Source organism: Nothobranchius furzeri, chromosome 2 (assembly GCF_043380555.1).
Source record: "Nothobranchius furzeri strain GRZ-AD chromosome 2, NfurGRZ-RIMD1, whole genome shotgun sequence".
NCBI lineage: Eukaryota > Metazoa > Chordata > Actinopteri > Cyprinodontiformes > Nothobranchiidae > Nothobranchius > Nothobranchius furzeri.
Window position 1 is genome coordinate 62,286,452 of NC_091742.1, and position 20,429 is coordinate 62,306,880.

Sequence of the window (20,429 nt, forward strand, 5' to 3'; positions counted from 1 at the left end):
GACGTCCATGCCGTTTCACAAGTTTCATGGCTGTTGGGTGTTCAGAAGATCAGAAGCTTGTAGACAATGAGAGAAGACAAGTCTTGCATTTAAAAAAGTATAAAAAAATAAAAGTTATTGTAAAATCAAATAGTTGGTTATTGAAAAAGCAACTCAAGATTTTCTTAAAACCAACGGTAACACTTTACAGTAAGAGTCCCTTTGTTAATGTTCCTGAGTGCATTAATAAATTATTAACAACTGCTTGATGTTAACGTTAATATTAAGTACTGCATTACTAAGCAGACACCCCCTGGCCCTTTGACATAACCTGAAGGACACTTAATAGTTAAAAATAACACTGAACATTAATAAAGGGATCCTTTTTTCTTAACGTTTAATAATGTACTCAGTAACATTAATAAAGGGACTCTTATTGTAAAGTGTTATCAAGCCAACTATTTGTTTCTAATTATTTGTTAGCTCACCGTTAGCCTCTAGCTTTCTTTATTCGATATCAGAGTAAAACAAAAAGGATGCCGTGCTCGTGGCGTTTTAGGGTTACAAGAAAGTAGTCCTTTCTTGAAGAACCAGTCTACCCTAACAACTGCAAATTTTAGCTCAATGTCTATGAATCAAACTGAAAAAGAGCCATTTCACAATAATGACCAGCAGTCATCTTGATATAGACTGACCTGCAAGGTTAATGAGTCATAGCTATTTTGCTAATCACATAAAATTTAATTTAGTTTCCATCAACAAACAAAACATCTTCTGAGGAATTCTGCATCTGAAACTAAAGCCGACGTCACAAAACTATGGCTGGTCAATAAAATAACTGAGCTCTGTTTCCATTAGGACTCCCCTACTTGGTGACAGCTGGTACTAAATTTGGACGTTGTTTTGTCCCGTGTGTGCTGTAGCAGCCAGACATGAGGGGCTCAGATGACAGCTGGGAGTGGAAAGAAGCTGCTCCTGGGCAGGGTCAATGGGAGCTTACACACTTCCGTCAAAGTAATTGTATTCAAGCTTTGCTGTTGGATCTGAGTCTTTGTCTTTGGTTCACAATGAGGACCGTGACACTGATCTCCAGGGACTGAAGAGGTTTTAGAGTCAGGATTCAGCATGGCTCCACTCCTGAGAGCTGCTCTGCTGCTGCTGCTTCTTACAGGTGAGAGTCAAAGTTTGATTTAACACATCACACCATCTCTCTTTCCATCCCTCTTATTTTAAAATATTCAGACTTTAGAAAATAATCTGAAAAGGATTTCTATCTTAAATGTTCAGAGATTAAGAGTCTAGACTAGAGGCTTCTTTGTATTTTCCTCCCTCATCATCCAGGCTTGTTGACACGTTAGTTTCAGTAGGAAAATCTTATTCATCTGAAATAGCTAGCCAAAAGTTGTTTTTTAATGTTGTTATTTAATATTTTATTGTAAATATCTGGCTTCAATCTGTGTAAGGGTTTTCCTATGTTAAATATCTCAATTTTCATTTATCATGTATCTTTTGATGTGAGAGTTGTGCACCAAAACTTTTACTACAGAGAAAAAATCAAACCTGGCTCAACAGGACCTGGCAGACTGCCAAGACTGTGGAAAACACAAACAAGTCCTCACACTTGTCAAATGCAATCAAATCTGAGGGCATTGTTGTCTCAGAGAAAATTAAAATGGTAAATCCTTCAATAACCACTTTATCAAGTCCGGTCAAGCCTTTGCAACAGCTTCACATGTCTCTGGGGTCTCAGACCTCGACTCAGCTACAAGCAACGATTCCCTCTCTGCATGCAATTCCTGTTTCTCTATTCAGTTGTTTCAGGTAAATGAGGTACTTGACGAGTTGCTCAGGTTAGATCCTTATAAATCATCCGAACTGGACACTCTTGACCTTTTCTTTCTGAACATAGCAGCACATGTTATTGCTGCACCTATTACCCATCTATTTAATCTGTCCATACAAACTGGTGCATTTCCGCAGGACTGCAAATTGGCATCTGTTTCTCCACTCTTTAAAGTGGGAGATCATTCTGACCTAAGTTGTTACAGGCCTATCCCTATCCTGCCTTGCCTCTCTAAAGTCATTGAAAAGTTAGTCAACAAACAGCTATCTGGAATCCAGCAGTATTATTACCTCCATGCAGTCTGGCTTCAGAACTGGTCATGGATGTATCTCTGCAACACTTAAAGTGCTAAATGGCATCATACGTGCCATTGACAAGGAATATTGTGTAGCTGTGGTTGTTGACTTTGGCTAAAGTCTTTGACTCTGGATCATAACATCTTCCTTAGCAGACTCAAACATACAGGGCTTTCTCAGGCATCCGTGGCTTGGTTCAGAAGTTATATCGAAGGCCGTACACAAACAGTGAGAACAAAGTTGCCAATCTGCTCCTCTACCTCTATCTATGGGTGTTCCTCAAGCGTCCATACTGGGCCCAATCTAATTCAGAATCTTTATTGATTACATTGTTCATGCTGTTGACAGTTCTCATAAACATTTCTATGCGGATGACACAGTTTTATATGCATTCAGTTCTTCCTTGAACACAGCTTTGTCCTCCTTGCAGCACAACTTTACTTGTCTTCAACATGCCTTCTCCAACTTTCATCTTCGTTTAAACACAAGTAAAACAAAGTTCATGACCTTCAACCGTAACTTTAGTATTGTTTCCCTGGATGGTACAGAACTACAACTTGTCAGTTATAAGTATTTGGGTATCTGGCTTGGCAGCACACTTTAATTTGACATTCACATTAATTCATTACTTTCTAAAGTCAAGAACTGTGTTTCTATACAGCAACAGGTCATTCTTTACACATTCTGCAAAGCAAGCCTTGGTCAAAATGGCAGTTCTTTCCATCTTAGATTACGGTGACATCATTTATAGAACTGCTTCCAAATAAAGTCTTCATAAACTCGATGCCATTTATCACTCAGCAATCTGTTTGTCACTGGTGCCCCTTTCACAACTTATCATTGTTAATTTGATCATGTGATCTGTACTCACTCGTTAACTGGCCATCACTCCAGTCCCGCAGGTTGTTACATTGGTACAAGTTTGTATACAAAGCAATCATTGATAGAACACCACCATATCTTCGCTCATTACTCATCACTTCTCACAACCAGCACAATTTATGTTCCATTAACTTAATCTCTATGGAAGGGCTATTAAATTCCAGACCTCAAGGGCATGTTTTACTGGTTTCTCTGATCCAATACACTAGATTCAGTTGTTAAATCACCTGTGCAGCTGCTCATCAGGCTCTGCAGAAGCCTGTTAATCACCTACTAATTGAAATCAGGTGTGTTAAAGTAGGGTTAACACCAAAATTTGCTCAAAACCGGCCCTTGAGGCCCAGAATTGAATAGCCCTGCTCTATGGTTATTCCCAAAGCTCGCACCTCCTTTCGCCACTCCTCATTCCAGTTTGCTGCTTCCAACAACTGGAATGAGCTGCAAAATTCACTAAAGCTCACTACCTACACCCCGTTGTCTACCTTCAGTAATTCCTTGCAATAAATAGTTTCTGATCAATGTGCCTGCTTATGAGTACTTAAAGATTGTTTAACCCTCTCGGGGCAGGTGTTGCAGATTTGTAACATTTAAGAACTACCCGTTTGGTTAGGGTTCGTTCGACTTTCCTCGGAAGTCGGAACTCCGAACTAGGAATGACGTCACACCCGAGTTAACAGCGTTCTGGTTGCTGGAGATGGAGAAGTCGGGATTCCAGTATAGCGACGCCCTCGAAAACTGCTGTTTTGTTCTCAACGAACACAGACAACTCAAAAACACACATAAAGCTCATCTTCAAAAAATATTTGAAGAGAGACAAAGACGATCTAAAACAATACTTTTAGATTGTTCAGCTTGGAGTTGCAGGCGCTACATATAACATTGATTTTAGATGCACTCTTACAAGTGTGTCTTGTAAAATAAACACATTTCAATCAAAACTACTGTTGGTGATACGGAGAGCTGCCATTTTGGATCTCAAAGTCGGGGTTGTGAAAATTTTTAGAGTTTCCGACTGGGAGATCCGACGTGGGGGGTTCATTTGATTTGTCCTACTCGGAGGTGGGGATTTCCGAGTTCCGAGGGCAAGTCAAACGCACTATAACACATATTTCATTAGCATTTTGTTACTCAGAAGTACCCCTGAGCCTGAGAGGGTTGAGTCTGTTTTGATTGCTTGTCCATTGTGTATATGAGATCAGTCCATTGTCTTCATGTCTAACTGTTTTATCTTATTTGTATCTTATCTGTTTTTCTTTGGTGTAAAGCTAACTATGTGCTGTTGCTGCTGCCTCTTGGCCAGACCGTCATTGTAAATGAGAATGAGTTATCAATCGACTCATCTGGTTAAATAAACATTAAACTAAATAAAATAAAATAAATAAAAACCTGGAAACACGTTTCGAACCCAAACGCATTGCACATATCTTTCTGCTGGGCCTCTGTTCTGAGGAGCAGCTAACAGCTTGTACAAATGCAGCATCAAAATTAATTGTTGCTGTCTTTATAGGCCTCCTTCACACAGGAACTTTTAAGCATTTTTAAGCATAAAAAATAACTGTTTCCTCTTCTCTTTGCTGTGTGCTTGTCTTTTCAAAACTTTAATCTAACTTCTATAATGTCTCGTTAGCCTTCATTGGTTTCTACAGGAGCGATCTATCATTAAATCACACAAATGAGCTGTGTTCATGATCTAAACCATAAAGCAAACATGCTGGATGCACACTTCGGTGCTAGCATGTCAGCCAGCAACTTTAATATTGATCAAGTAAGTAAGAATATTTTATTTATATAGCACTTATCACAGACATAGAATCATACATTGCTTCACGTAGATCAAAACAAAATACAACATAAAGTCATTAAATCATAATGATCTCTAAACAGAAATAGATTCACATCAGATAAAATAAAGTCATTAAATTATAAAATTCCATAAACATACGAAAGATGAAATTTGAGTTAGAAATAAAGGGTCTTTAGCTGTATTTTTTTTTAAAGTGTCAAGACTGTCATTACATAAGGATAAAGGAAGATCATTCCAAAGTCAGGGTGCAACAGTCTGGAAGGAGCGATCACCCTAACCCTAACCCTTCTAGAAGGTTCTGGTGGGTGGATCTGAGGGCTCGGGTTGGAATATAAGGCTTTAACAGTTCAGTAATATAGGGAGGAGCCTGACCATGTGGAGCCCTGAAAGGTCTAGTCAGGATTCTAAAGTGAACTATAAAGTGAACGGGTAACCAGTGCAGAGACATCAGAATAGGAGTGATGTGTGCTCTTCTGTTTGCTCCAGATAGGAGCCTCGCTGCAGAGTTCTGGACCAACTGTAGGAGGTCAAGGGCTTTTTTGTTGAAACGTGTGAAAAGGGTTAGGGTGGTGCGCGTGCGGGGTTCGGGGGCCACAAAGAGGGGGGCCGCGGGCCGCCTATTGAGGACCACTGCTCTAGAAGCTACAAGCAGATCGCTGACAAGACTGTCCAGCAGTGTGAATAGTAACAAGGATGGTTCTATCATTTTTCTGGGTGGTGATGAGAGTATTGAGACTCATAAATGAGGAATCAATGTTGTGAGAGGATACAAGGAGCAGTGTTGTTAACTTAGCGACTTTGTCACCATTTCTAACGACTTTTCAGACGCCCTTAACGCCTTTTTTTTCAAAAAATTTTAATTGTTAATTGTTAATTTATTTTCTCACTCAGCAGTTTCATTCATCATTCATGCAACATACAATCATCAACAGTTTCCTATGTGAAAAAAAGGGGGAGGAGGAAGAGTCTTGTATGACCTACCCCTTTCTACTTCATTCAATATAATTTACAGAATGGCCTTATACACAAACCAAGTATAGAACTTCCTTATCTTTGTAAACAAAATCACAATAAAACATATCAATATACTTATTCAATATTTACTTATCAATCATGGGATTCTATGATTTTTTTTTTCTTTATGTAGTCTCTTAAATTGATCGGTAGTTAAACATTTTTTTCAGGTCATGATCCAGATTATTCCATAATTTTACTCCATATACTGAAATACACATTTGCTTTAATGTTGTTCATGCAAAAACTCTTTTAAACTCAGGCTTCTTTCTACTTTTTCCATCATTTGAAATCAAAACAAAAAACTTCTGTAACTTCACTGGCAGTAACCTCTTTTTTGGCCTGAACATAATTAGTAAAGTGTTCAAATTAACCAAATCCCTGAATTTCATAATTTTTGATTCAATGAAATCTCTATTGGTATGTTCTCTAGCATAAACTTTATATATAATTCTCATAGCTTTCTTCTGTAATAAAAACAAAGGATTAGTGTTTGTTTTATATGTGTTGCCTCAAACCTCTATACAATAAGTCAAGTATGGAACAATAAATGAATAATATAATATATGAAGTGTTGATGACTCCAAAATACTTTTTACTTTATTTAAAAGTCCAGTACTTTCACACAGTTTTTGTTTTATATATTTTATATGGGATTTCCAATTAAGTTTATGATCCGAGACGACCCCAAAAAATCTTACTTCATTTACTCTTTCAACTGAAGTACCATCCATGGACAATGTAACAGAATCATCTGTCTTCCTGTTACCAAAAATCATGAATTTCGTTTTATTCCAATTTATAAATAGTTCATGGTCCATAACCACTTATTAAGTTTAGTCGTCTCACAATCCATATTTTCTAAAATAATTTGTAAGTCATTCCCAGAACAAAATATATTTGTATCATCAGCAAACAAAATGAAATGTAATATTTTGGGCACATCACAAATATCATTAATATACAAATTAAAGAGCTTAGGTCCCAAAACAGAACCCTGTGGGACTCCATATGTAATAATTTGAGAATCTGAAATTTCATCTTCTAACTGTACAGATTGATTTCTTTTAGTCAGATAACTACTTAACCAATCATGAGCTATCCCTCTTATCCTGTAATTCTTTAACTTAGAAAGTAACAAACTATGGTCTATAGTATCAAATGCTTTTCTTAAATCAATAAACAGACCTGATGTGTACTGAAAGCGCTTAGCAACAAATATGGCGAGATTTCTGACCCCCCTCAGCTTCTTTGACTACAACTTTGTTGCCGACTTTACCTGCAGATTAGTGATGCCTCTGAAGCAACAGGACCGTCCTTCCTTCCAGAGGATCAAAACGAAAATGATCTGGCCATGTGCGTGCAGCATGAGCATGAGGTCGTACCACCCTGGTCAGAACACCTTCTGCAAAGAATCCTATCCTTGTTCTCAAGTCGGTTCCACTGTCTGATTAATAGCTCTACTTCCGGGTGTTCAGCTTTTGCAGCTTTAAAGCTGGGCCTCTGTGCACCTTCCACTTTTGAGATTACCTTTTGGATTGACAGGTCTTCTCTTTGTATTTTATGCCAACATTCTTTGGTCATTCCAGGAAGGGTAGTTTGACCCTGGTCCACAAACAAAGCTGGTAAACAGAGGGCATCCACAGCAAGGGACTCTGAAAGAACAGGAAGGTGCAGGGAGGACACAGAGTGATGTTGACTTACTGCTGTGATCACATCTGTGGAGATGTCTTGTTTGTTCCCCTCTTTAAGGTGCTTTGTCATCTCATCGATTCTCTAACTTTCTTGAAGGAAGCCTTCGTCTTCAAGAGGTGCAGCATGTGGCCGACGAGACAGTCCATCTGCATCCTAATTGGTTGTTCCTGCCCTATATTTAAATCTGAAAGTTGACAGAGCAGCCAACCAGCGATGTCCCACGGCATCAAGTTTAGCTGAAGTTAGTATATACGTAAGTGGATTATTGTCTGTCAAAACTGTAAAATCCACACCATAGAGGTAATCTTTAAACCTTTCACAAATAGCCCACTTCAAGGCTAAGAACTCTAGCTTGTGAGTTGGATAATTTTGCTCACTCTTGGACAAGCCTCTGCTAGCGTAGGCTATCACTCGAAGCTTCCCATCCTGCTATTGGTAGAGGGCTGCCCCCAAACCACTAGCAAAAACATCTGTGTGGAGCATGTATGGGAGCTTTGGATCTGCAAAGGCAAGGATAGGAGCTGATGTTAGTTTGCCAATGAGCGTTTGGAAAGCAGACTCACATTCAGATGTCCATTGTGCACCAAAGGGGACTCGAATATTAACAGGATGCTTGGGCCTTGCCTTTTTAAAGGATTTATCTCTCTTTGCCAGTGGAAAATATCCACCAGTGAGTGAATTGAGTGGTCTGGCAATCTTTGAATAACCTTCCACAAAACGCTTGTAATATCCAGCAAAACCTAAGAAACATTTCAGCTCTTCTTGTTCGCAGGTCAAGGCCAATCTTTGAGAGCAGATACTTTTTCTGAGTCATTGTGGACCTCTTATCTTACAGATGACTTGAAAAACTGACACTTTTCAGGTGCTAGTTTAAGATCATAGTCTTTCAGACGTGTTAAAGCTTTCATGAGTCTGTGCTAATGCTCTCCAAGGGTCTCTGAAAAAACACTGAGGTCATCTAAGAACACGAGAACCTCACTGAGTTGAAGGTCACCAACACACCTCTCCATTAGGCGCTGGAAAGTGCTAGGTGCATTGGTCACACCTTGTGGCATGTGGTTGAACTCATAGAAGCCCAATGGACATGTGAAGGCTGTCTTGGCTTTATCCTGCTCAGCCATCTCCACCTGGTAGTACCCAGACTTAAGATCCATCACTGAGAACCACCGTGCTCCACTCAAGGCTGAGAATTTTTCCTCAGTGTTAGGAAGGGCATATGCATCTTTTATGGTGTGACTTTTTAATTTCCTATAATCGATACATAGCCTGATTTTTCCCTTCTTCTTCTTTACCACCACCACTAGAGATGCAAAACGACTCTTGGACTCTCTTATTATTCCAACATATAAGAGCTCTCTAAGGTGTTGTTTTACAGCCTCCCTGTCACTGGGGTGTATTGGTCTTGATCTCTCTTTAAAAAGAGTCTCATCCTGCAACCGGATTTGGTGCTCCACAACAGTTGTATGACCAAAAGAGAGATCATCAAAAGCAAACACTTCTGGAATGGAATTCAGTTTTTCTGAAGCTCACTGCTTCCACTCCTCAGTCAAAGGAGAGTCATCGAAGTCAAATGCAATCCTTTTTCAGGGCATGCAAGAATCATTAGACACAGATGAGGCAGAGTTTAAAGGTGTTATAGACTGGACCACCGACACTATGCCAATGGCACACTTTTGAGGTAATGTGATGTTGTGAGCTGTAGTGTTTGTGAGAGTCACAGGGATCGTACTTGAAGCATTACAGCTGATATCCAGTAGTGCACACTCAATAAAAAGCCCACCAGGAAGAGATGAAACTTCACAGGGCTCGAGAACAAAGAATCTGTGTGGATTTGCTTTTCCAATCCTGAACTCTCCAGCTACAACCAGCTTTTGCCTTGCTGGAACAGTGATGGGGTGTCTCCAGTGTAACTTAACAGGGCAAGCTTTGTTCTCATTCTTTGGCACTTGGGCCGTGTGTTTGAGGAGTAGGGCAAAGTTATCTGATCTTCTGAGGAACCTTGTCCCATCATGACTCATCCCACGTTGGTAGAGCTGGAGTAAAACATCCGTGCCCACCAACAATGATGTCCTGCTGTTAAATAGACACTCTGGGACCACAAGGGCAAGAGCGGTCAATTTTTCCTCTGCGCCAGTCACGCTGTCGGGAAAGGTTAGTGGACGGTCAAAATAGCCCAAATAAGGAACAGATTGACACCCAGCCCCTTCAACTTCAAGTAAATGGCTGAGGGGTTGAACAACAAAGGACGGCAGGTATTTGGAGAGGAAAGTCTCTGTAATGGTTGTAACTTGAGATCTGGTATCAAGTGTGGTTTCACATTTTATGTCTCCTACACAAACTGTGGAAAGGCAGCGGGGACCAACAAGTCCCGCGGGTAAGCCATCAACAGGCCAGCAACCTGCATCACAAGACTCATCTTCTGTCTTTTCATTTACATCAAGTGTCATTGCTATGGGACTTATGCAACTGGCTTCCTTAGCTCCTGGTCATCCCACTACAGGAGCTTCTACAAGTTTAAAGAATGTTTCTGATCTCTCTGTTGGGCCCAGAACTTGTCATGTCTCTCTCTGAGCTCTGCATTTTTTCTCTGAACAAGTTCAGGATTTCGTTCACTGGTACAATTAGCAGCAATGTGGCCATCACCCCCACATTTGAAACAGAACCAAGGCTTTGGGGGCTCGGTATTTAGAATTGGGATTTTTTTACATGAACTGCAAGCACTTCACTTCGCAGGGTCGGCTCGTTCCCACTCAAGCATCTGTGGTGTTCAACCTTTGCTGCTTCTTTGTGTTTTAATTGTGCGACTTGTTTCCGGAGCAGTGGCGGTTTTACCATTAGGCATAGGTCGGCAGCTGCCTGGGGCCCCCTTGTGTTGGGGGCCCCCTAGCCCTGACCACCGGCACCCCTCTGTTAATGCCACAATGGACTATTCCTTTAAGACGTCGATGCACAAACAGGAAGCAATTGGTAGTCATTCCACTCCAATCCAGTTGGTGGCAGTAATGCACCAAATTGTTGTTTGCCAAGTGCCAAAAGACCACAAATAAGAAGAAGAAGAGAGGCAGGAGCGTTCATAAAAACTTGAAGTGGTAGTCAAAAATATTAAGCATGAAATGGAGTTATCCTAGTGGCTCCAATAAGAGAAAGAAGCAAGTTTGTTTCAAAAAAGCTTTTATCTTTACATATGAAAGTGACGTTGTTTCTCTATGTAAACATCAAAGGAAGCAGAAAGGAAAGGCAATGAAAAATGTTTAAAGGGAGGAAAACAAACCAAAATGGAAAATAGAAAAAATAAACAAAGGCAGAAGCACAGGAGCACTGACAGGAAGAAGAAAGCACTCAAAGGGAGAGAAAGACAGGAAAAAAGAGGACTAATAAAAAGGGAAAATAACTCATATCAGAAGAGGGGAGAGTTTCGCAAATCCGGTTAAAAATAAGATTGTTGAAAATTTTGTGTAAGGGGGCCCATGTCTGTGTTCGCCTTGGGCCCCCAAATAGCTAAATCTGCCACTGTTCTGGAGTTCAGAAATTTCCTTTTCTAGTTTAGAATGGACGACATGCTTGCTGGGAGGTGTGGTAGCAGGTTCTTCATCGAATGAGGCCATAGTCAAAATTGAGTGGACATGTGCTGCAGCCGTTGTGCTTCCCAAATGCTTTTTCATTCGGTCCATTTTAGCGGCACGTTGGTCCTCTTCTGTTCTCAAAAGCAGCAGTAAGTCCAGGAAAGATGGGGGATTAGATTTCTTGTGCTCAAGCTGAAGGCCAATGATTAAGCCCTGATCCCAACAGCCACGACAAAATTGTCTAAGTAGGTATTTGTCAAAATCAGCTGCAACTCCCCCTTTTGAAACTGCTTTAGTAAGAAGGGTTTGGAGGCGATTCAAAAAGGCAGAGGGCTATTCTCCCAAATTCTGGTTTGAGCCCAAGAAGTTGGCAAACAACTCCTCGTCATCTTCCACAACACCAAATGCTGACTCCAGTTGAGTGAGATTAGGGTGTGCACTTGTTCCAAGTTGTCTGACAATGTCTGCTGCTGGACTAAGCAGGCTTTCCAGAATCCTCCTCACTTTTTGAGAGTCAAATAAACCATTTGGCTTTAGAAGTCACCCTGAGAATGTTCTTATTGTGCTTTGACTGTAGCTACCTGGAGTAGCAATCAATGCGAATAAAATGTTCAACAATTACCTTCTGGATTTTAGGTGGATTTACCATTCCTGGATCCAGAGGGGCACTTGGAGTTGGTGTACCAGCAGCTGTATTGGATGGGTTTGGTGCCACAAAATGTGGTTGAATTTTATCAGGGCCTGTTGTACTGAGGCTTGGATCAGGAATGGGTTGGTCTGATGAGTAAAGGTTGGTGTCGGGACTCTGATGAAACAAAATCAGACTGGACATGATGCATCTCTTGCTGTAACATATCCCAAAACCCAGCTTTACTATTCTCAGCAAATGTACTCAATTCAGCCAAGTATTTCTGGGCCAGTTCCCTTCCAAGCTCCTTTTGACACACTTCACGGATGGTCTGAACATGCCAAATTAATTCGGGGTCATTAGGGCTTAGCAAATCTCCCAGATTGGCAAGATCGATTCTTGATATTGCTCGATCCGACGAATATTGTACAAGTGTTCTCCCCTGGGGTTGACCAGGGTCATAAGGCACCCTGATTACTTTCATGACATCTCCATTTGCTTTGAAGAATACGGCTATTTCTCCATCAGTGCAAGTTGGATCTACACCTGTTACATACAAACAACTTTGCCCATTCACTCTAAACTTGTTGCAAAGATCCATCATATATCAAATTCCCATTAAAGGGAAGATATTTCTGTTAAAGTCACTCAAAAATCTGTTTTCTTTCTCTTAATTGTAAAATGTGAAAATCTGGGGTGGACTGTAAATTAACAAACTCCTGGCTGGCTCGCCACTTTTGTAACCCCTACGTTGTGGTTATGCAACACAGCAACATGAAAGGAATATCTATTCTAGGTTCAATGAGGAGGTTGAAACTTATTTACCCAAGCAATGGTTAGACACCCACCCAAATAACACACATGACGAAGAACTAGCAATAATATAAAATTTATTGAAGATAGTCCCCCATAAACAACTTATTCAATGGTTAACTTTTAAATGTCTACCATTTTTTTCTTTTATACACAGATAATTCAACAGTAGAACAAAAATTCCTCTGAGATCTCAGGAATGAAATAATATAAACCCCCAATGTCCAAAAGTTCTAAATAATATGAGTGCACTCAAGCCCTACCGCCCTCTCAACCGAGTATGCCCCCCCCCCCCCCCCCCCCCCCCCCCCCAAAAAAAAGGAAATGGTCCAGGATATCCAGTCACTGTTGAAGCAGATGGCAGCAGGTGAGACTCTCTCCAACTAACCCCTCCAAAGGAAAAACCAGCCAGGATAACAGGTGTGAAGGGAAAAAAAAAGAAATCGACATTAAAGTCACAAAACTTAAGTCTTTAGTTTATCAATCAAAATACTCCAATGGATGGATGGATGGACTGATCCAGCTTCACAAAGGTTCACCGTGCTCAGCTCAAGTTTGTCTGACTTCTGCTTTGACATCAGCTGCCGACAGACCGATAATCCAAGATGGCGTCATTTAAAAATGATCATCTGCTGACCCCTTGAGGCCAAACTTGGAAGCGCTGACCAAACCTGGTTGCAATTGCAAGGTCTGCATCCTATTTGAATCTTTATTTCTCTCTCAGATCTAACGATTCAGAAAACTCCTGATGTTGACACTTATTTAACCCCTATTGTGGTCAGATGTTCTTTTTCTCTTTTTAGAAACTGTAAATGTTTATAAAATAAATTTGCTCAAACTGTGGTAACATATAAGACTTAAGATTTAAGAAAGTAGAATTATAATTTGGTTAGATTGCCTATTGGGTTGTCAGTCTTGTTGGAGATAAATTTATTTCGTCCAACTGGGGTTCATTTGGACTCTAAGGATTTTCCAAATTGATCTATAGATCTATTATAGATGGATAATAAATAGATAAATAGATCTGTTGATGTATACATCAAAGACAGATAGTTGCCATCTTTACAAAATTCCAATCTCCAAGAATTCACCCAAAATTGTATGAATGTTCTTTCCAAAAAACCAAGATACTGACATCAATGTAGCTATTTTGTTTTCAGCAGAAATCTTAAGAATTACTTCAAGCTTAACCCACCAAAAGTACGACATTCTTCTGCTTTTTGCGATATTGACACTTGTGAATAACCATGGTGTAGCATGCAGTGAAGCAGTGAAAACGTTTTTTCCGTTTGCTTTATATTGACCACAGCTGTCCGCATACTTCCTTTTAGTGCAATATCGACACGTTTTGTCCTCCCTCTGGGTAGTTTGGACCACTGGGAGAGCTCGCAGAGTCAGGACAAACAGATGGTTCTTATCAGGCTGGAGCAGCCTGAGATCCACCTCTTTTTCTTGATCGGAATAACAACCCGTTCATTTTCCCATCCGGGCCTTTGTTCAACCTACCTCCATCTCCCTCTGCTCTGTATTACATTCAGCTCTGGGTCCGGTGGGACGACTGTACGGTCTGCCTCCGCATTAAGAGGCTGTTTACACACATCTCTGAAGTAAACAAATGGGATTGGGACTCTGGTTGCAAATTAAAATCTTTTCTTAGTGAAAGTTGGAGCCTAATGGGGAAGAATTGGTCCAGGAGGAGTAACTATAGCCAGGACACAACCTTGTTTGTTGCATAAATATATTCCTAATTCTGAAATGAGTAAACAAAGCATATAAACACAGAGGCACTTTCTACAATCTTTGTTGTGCTTTTACAATGAGACATTTATCCTGCAAACCATCTGCTGAAACAGAAATATCTTATTCTCTTCTCTTTTTTCTGCTCCGTAAAGCTCAAGTCATCCCTTCAGTGTCTGGATGCAAATCACATTTCTACAAAACCACAATCAGAGATTTCTGCTTGGACAAGTTCCACTTGGACATGGGAAGACTGGACCCTGGCCTGTGGTGTAGCTGGCCAGACACAACAGAGTGAGTGTTACTACAAAGCAGTTTCTAAAAAAAAGAGTGAAATGCATCTAAAGTTTAAAAGACTAGTTAGGATGTTTTCAGGCATGAAAGCTATGAAGTGTCAGTCGCTCTAGCTCTGTCTCAAGAAACAGATCAAATCGGACAACCAAGCTAACGGCTAAAGTGGATTCCTGACATCAAAAAACTGATTTATTTTAAAAATGTCATACAACTTCATGCAAATGGTACATTGTTTTGATCCAGTGACTTACAAAAACGAAAGTATCAAGGCAGCTACTTCCCTGCTTAGCAGGAAAAACTCAGACCCAACCTGGGGTCTAAAACCCCCCAAGGTGGTCCCCACAAAATTGACAATGAGATTGTAAATCTACCAAGATTGTTTTATAAAGATTACTGTAATGGGCAGAACTTGAGGACCCTTGAGGACACCAAGACACAGTAAGGCACTTTAAAAGTCTTTATTAGCCAGGAGCTAAGACGTGGCATTACCCGTAAAGGGCGAGGCTGGAGACAGAGTCGGTGAACAGGCGAGGGTCATGGAGGCAGGCAGAGTTCTTGGCAATGGCCAGGCATGGAAACAAGGTCAGGAGGCTATGATCAGGCAGGATGGAAAAGGCTGGAAGATTTACTGGCGTGAGCGTTCAATAATCTGGCACTGAATAGTTGGATGGCTGGTTCTTAAGGGACTTTTTGGACTTTTGAATTTTTATGCTCGCAATTGCCCCCTCAGGCCAAAAGCGTAATGGCAGCTTCAATAGTAGGCTCGTGCACGAGGCGCGCATGCCGTACGTGCACACTCAGTCCTCCTCCATGCTCAGATCATTTCCTTCCCTTGCTTGAAAAATTGTTCCAAAATGAAAGTTGAACCCACATCTTTTTTATCTGTGAATTCAATGCCGTTTGGCGAGTTTCAAATAAAAATGTGGGCATCTTACTGTAAAAAATATACCATTAATGTAAAAAAGAAACTCTAAATGAACTATGTTCACATCCAGAATCGAACCCAGATCTTTTCCATGAGAGTCAGCCATCTTACAAGGTGAGCTACACACCAGTAATATTCAGAGTATCTGTAACTTTTATATCCTTGATGACGGCTGAAACAACGTCAAACCAAAGAACGGTTCGGAGCGAAAATGGCTATTTTGTTGCTAATTTGCAGGAAATATCTAGAAGAAAGTTCTACAGAAAGCAGCTAAGGGTCCTCAGAAATGTAGCTAGGTTCATCACTAGGTGTTAGGAACAGCGACAAAGTCGCTGAGTTGGCACTACCTCTCTCTCTGCTGCTAAAGCTACTGATAGCAAATGCTACGGGCTATGCCTGAGCGTGAACGCGCATGAAGCAGCCTGCTCGACCCGAGCATCTCCCTGTTTCTGTGATTTTACAGAAAAACAGGCAATCACAGTAAAAATGCCAGGGCTCATTCTACAGGACCAGGACATTGCAGGAGAATGTATGAAGAAGACATTATTTCTATACATGTTTTGGCTGTCAAACTTCCATAATGCCCCTTTAAGTAGCAGGGGAAGCAGGTGTGTGTGATGAGCTGAGGAGTCAGGAGCAGGTGAAGTGGATGAAGCTGATGAGATGCAGTCTGGGGTTGCTTTAGAAAGCTGGTTTTGGAGCTGATTCCATGAATAAGGAGCAGAGTGTCTAGAACTACAGGTCTAGAGTAACACAATGCAGGAATAGGGTGCAGTGAAGTCAGGGAAGGGAAATGCTGCGTACTAGGGTAGGAGATGATCTCTGAAGAGCTGGGCCTTCAAGAGTTTCTTAAAGAGTAAGCTACCCCCTTACCAGAGCTAAACTCCACCCACTTTTCCTGTCTGAAAAAATGTGTGTCCTCTCTGTCACTCTTGGTCAGTCATTCGGAGAACCAAACATGGACGCACACACACAATCACCCGCTCACTTACACGGAGCAGTTAACACACACATCTGCCTTTTCCTTCACCAGAGTGAAAGGAGAAAGGTTTGCTTTAGAGATGAACCGACCCGAGTGATCTTGTTTAGAACTAATGGCTCCTGAGTGGCTTTGCTATTCCAACTCCAACTTACTGTGGAGTGGCCTAGCCCGTAACAAATGGGACGAAAGCTGAGCTGCATCCTAGGAACACCACACACACTGTGAAGCATGGAGCTGGAAACCAGGGGCGGCTTTAAGCCCAGCTACTTGGGCTGAAGCCCCGAATCTTTGATGATATGCCCCGGATCTCAAACGTGGAAGTAACATGCAGTCCAACAGAGAGGGAGCAGCTAGCAGTAGTTTGTATACAGCCTGCCTGAGCCTCCACCACTGAAGAGAAGCCCTTCAGCAGCCGGCTTCTTCTACACACTCTGCCTGAAACGCATGAGTGAAGATGGACATAAGGACGTTTTTTAGACCAAAAGTACAACGACAGAACCCCAGCTTTGATGAGACTGGTGTTGACTCAGGTTTGTGAGTCTTATCTGAAAATATTTGTTGCGCTGCTGGTTTGCCTAAAGTTAGCTTACTATCAGGTAAAGTTGTTGGAGAAAGAAAGGGAATATTTACTATCATCTCACACTAAACACTAACAGGAACAATACTCTACCCTGAATATGCTGAATATGTAGCTTCAGATTAAAAATTCTGTGGTACAAGACATATATATATATGTTGACTAGTGCGTGCCACGTGTGTGTGCGCGCGCGCACGTGTGTGTTAAGCCCCGGATCTTCTTCAGTCCTTAATCCGCCCCTGCTGGAAACATTAAACGTTGGTGCTGCTTTTCTGAAAAAGGCACAGTAAAAGATGAAAAGGGGCATGTATCATGAAATTTTCAGCAATAACCCCATCAGTTATAACTTGGAATATGAAATATAGCTGGACCTTCCAGCATGACAACGATCCCAGACACAAAGCCTGGACAACAAAGGAGTAGCTACGTAGGTTCTGGAGTAGCCTAGCCAGTCTACAGACCACAATCCAATTAAAAATCTGTGTAGAGAAATGAAAGTCTGTGCTGCTCAGCGACAGCCCCAAAACATCACTGCAAGGGCATGGAAGAATGGGCCAAAATACCTGGGATAGTGTGTGTAAACCTACTAAAGACCTACAGGAAACATTTGACGTGTCATTGCCAAATAAGGTTGCAAAGAATTGAGATGCATTTTCTGCACCATTATACTTCAGAAAATGTGATTACCTGGATGTTTTTTACATGGTTTCCTTCACAGTTTAGTGTACCTGTAGTGAAAAGTTAGACTTATCATCTTTTTAAATGGCCAACTTGCACAGTTGGTGGCTGCCAAAATCCACTGCGTAGGCAGATGTGGCCCACGAGAAACGGCTGTTGGCCAGTTTGCTCCTTGTCAGGAGTGAAAACTAAAAACAAAAACTTGCATTCATGGTATTAAAAATTAACAATTGGTAGTATTTCAACAAAACTTCACATCTTAACACTCATAAATTCTAAGATACTCTAAGAAATATGCATTTCTATGCAATGAGGCAAGGAATAATGTTTTAATGTAACAGTAGGAGCTTTTTCCGGGATCGTGGCGGTAAGTGGCATCCCCATGACACCACCAAAAGGAATTTTGATAATTCTATAAAAGCCACAGCTACACAATAATGTAGCAATACATCTGAGTTCACCCACTTTTGAGGTATTGTTGTCTTTAGTAAGAAAACTTTGTTTCCTTTTTTTCCAATGAAACAATGCTCCTTGGTACAACTGTTCTGCTCTTTTAAAAAAAAAATGCCCAAAAGGTGGTGGGGCCATTGGAGTGAGCAAGAAATGACATAAACATGCTTCCATCTAACCTTCCTTCTTTAATGAGAATGTTTACAATCTTTACAGATTGCCAAACAACACGTTTAACTTGACTAGGATGGCCTTTTGTCTTTTTGACCTTTATGTATCTGGAAACAAACGAGATACCATGCTGGTATGTTACATGGATCCACTAAGAGTGCCTCTCTGTTGAACTGTGTCTCAGTCCTCCAGCTCACCACACATACCAGCTATATTTAGCTGTGTTAAACTCGCCGGTAACTTGAGAAACGAACAGGAATCTCCTGCTATCGCCTCTGACGGGATATTTCTAAGACCACTATAAAATGTTGGCCCAAGGAAGGAAAATCAGAAACTTGGGTTTGTAAAAATATAGTTTGCCTTGTTTTTATTAATTGTGTTGTTGTTCTCTACAGGACTTACGAGGGACTAACTAACTGCACATACCAGGTGGCCTTGAGGCTTGACTGCTTCTGGCCCAATCAGGTGGTGGATGACATCTTTGTGCAGATTCACAACAGATACTTCCACGCCTGCGCTTTGACTGGTCGCCTTCTGCACGACCCACCCATCGCCATCCTGGCACCGTTCATCACTGTGCCAGTAGTGGTCACTCTGCTCATGACTGCTCTAGTGGTTTGGAGGAGTCGATGCACACAAGGGGTTCTTTAGGACCAGCTGTGCTCCTGAATAAAAGCTAGGGTCTTGGAGATGAACTCAACACCCCGTTTTAAAAATGTGATTAAATAGAAGTTGCAGAGATTTTTTTGCCATGTTGTGATAAAATGTAAAAAAAAAAAAATGCTAAAATGTATGTGTGAATGAATAAATGCTCTATTTGCTTTCTCTGTGCAGCATTAGAGGATGGCACCATCAGTAGGAGGGTGCCAGGAAGATTTCAGGCAATTGTGAGGCCTTGCATTTTAATTACCATCTGCTCACATGGCCCTGAACAGTTTGTGAACTCATAAATAACATCATAGAAGAAGCGTGGGGAGAACAGAATAGATTACAGAGAAAAACAGAGTCAATTTAAAAATCTTTCTGAAAAAGATTTAGAATTTTAACCATGAAAAATTTGATTCTGATTTTAAAATTCCTTTAGATCAATTTCAATGAAAACAATTAACCAATACACTCAAATATGTGATTAAATAAACTATAAATATACCAAATAAAATTAGATTGCTTATAACTTCGAATATACAAGTAAAATAACCCAAAACCCAAGACATATACTTTAAGCTAATACATTTATTTTATTCTATTTAATTCAATTCAAAGATACTTTATTAATCCCAGAGGGAAATTAGAGTTTCAGTACACACAATTCTGAGATCAGACATACATAGACACATAACAAGAACTGGTGACTGTGGTCATTCGCAACCCGAGTCGCACTACCTTAGTAGAGATCAGAGGGTTTACATAAGGATTGGTTCAGGTGGAGGAGAAAAGGGCACTTCAGAGTTACCCTCCACAGGGAGGGCAGCTTTGCTATGCAAAATCACCGCAGACAGAAATGCAACAGACTTCAGACATTACACAACATAAGTGTCCACTAGGTGGGGTGGTAGGGTTGGGTACTGTCCACACATCAGTGCATGCAGCCATGATAAGCAGCGCCCATCACCTCAGTCTGGATGGGGGGGGTCATTGAGTTTACAGAGCACAGTGACTCCTGGAACCATTCAGCAGCCTTCACCAGCCACAGTCCCGCCCAGGCTGGAATAGGGAGACAGAGCTGCCATGGCGACGGCAGCATTCCACATTTCTTCTGAGGGGGAGTTATCGCTTCAGCCTCACAGGCTCAAGGGCACCAGATTCAGATAAGAACTTGTTTTGGGGCCAGACAGAGATAATTTCCTCTCTGTCTTAAAGTTCCGTTGGTCCTCAACCCCTCTCAATCCAATAATGGCGTAATTAATCTATCCAAATCCATGCTGATCTGTCAACTTTCTCCTTGATCGAATCCACCTTCTGTGCCAGAGTCTGAATCTCAGCCAAAGTTCCAAGCTTACGACTCATCTCGAAAATTATATGAGCTTGTACGTTCACAGCGCGGTGTAATCCATCCCTGAGCTCCTGGATAGAGCCAATATTCCTCGACAGCTCATTA

At 41.1% G+C, this 20,429-nt stretch overlaps 1 protein-coding gene across 1 annotated transcript; it reads left to right on the top strand.

Moving 5' to 3' along the window:
• The first annotated feature begins 872 nt into the window (after positions 1-872).
• Positions 873-19,162, top strand: LOC107377224 (receptor activity-modifying protein 1). Its single transcript, XM_015946695.3, has 3 exons — positions 873-1,150; positions 14,410-14,548; positions 18,727-19,162. Exons 1-3 carry the CDS (start codon positions 1,105-1,107, stop codon positions 18,980-18,982), a joined length of 441 nt encoding a protein of 146 aa, XP_015802181.3. The 5' UTR covers positions 873-1,104; the 3' UTR covers positions 18,983-19,162.
• Positions 19,163-20,429: the final 1,267 nt, after the last annotated feature.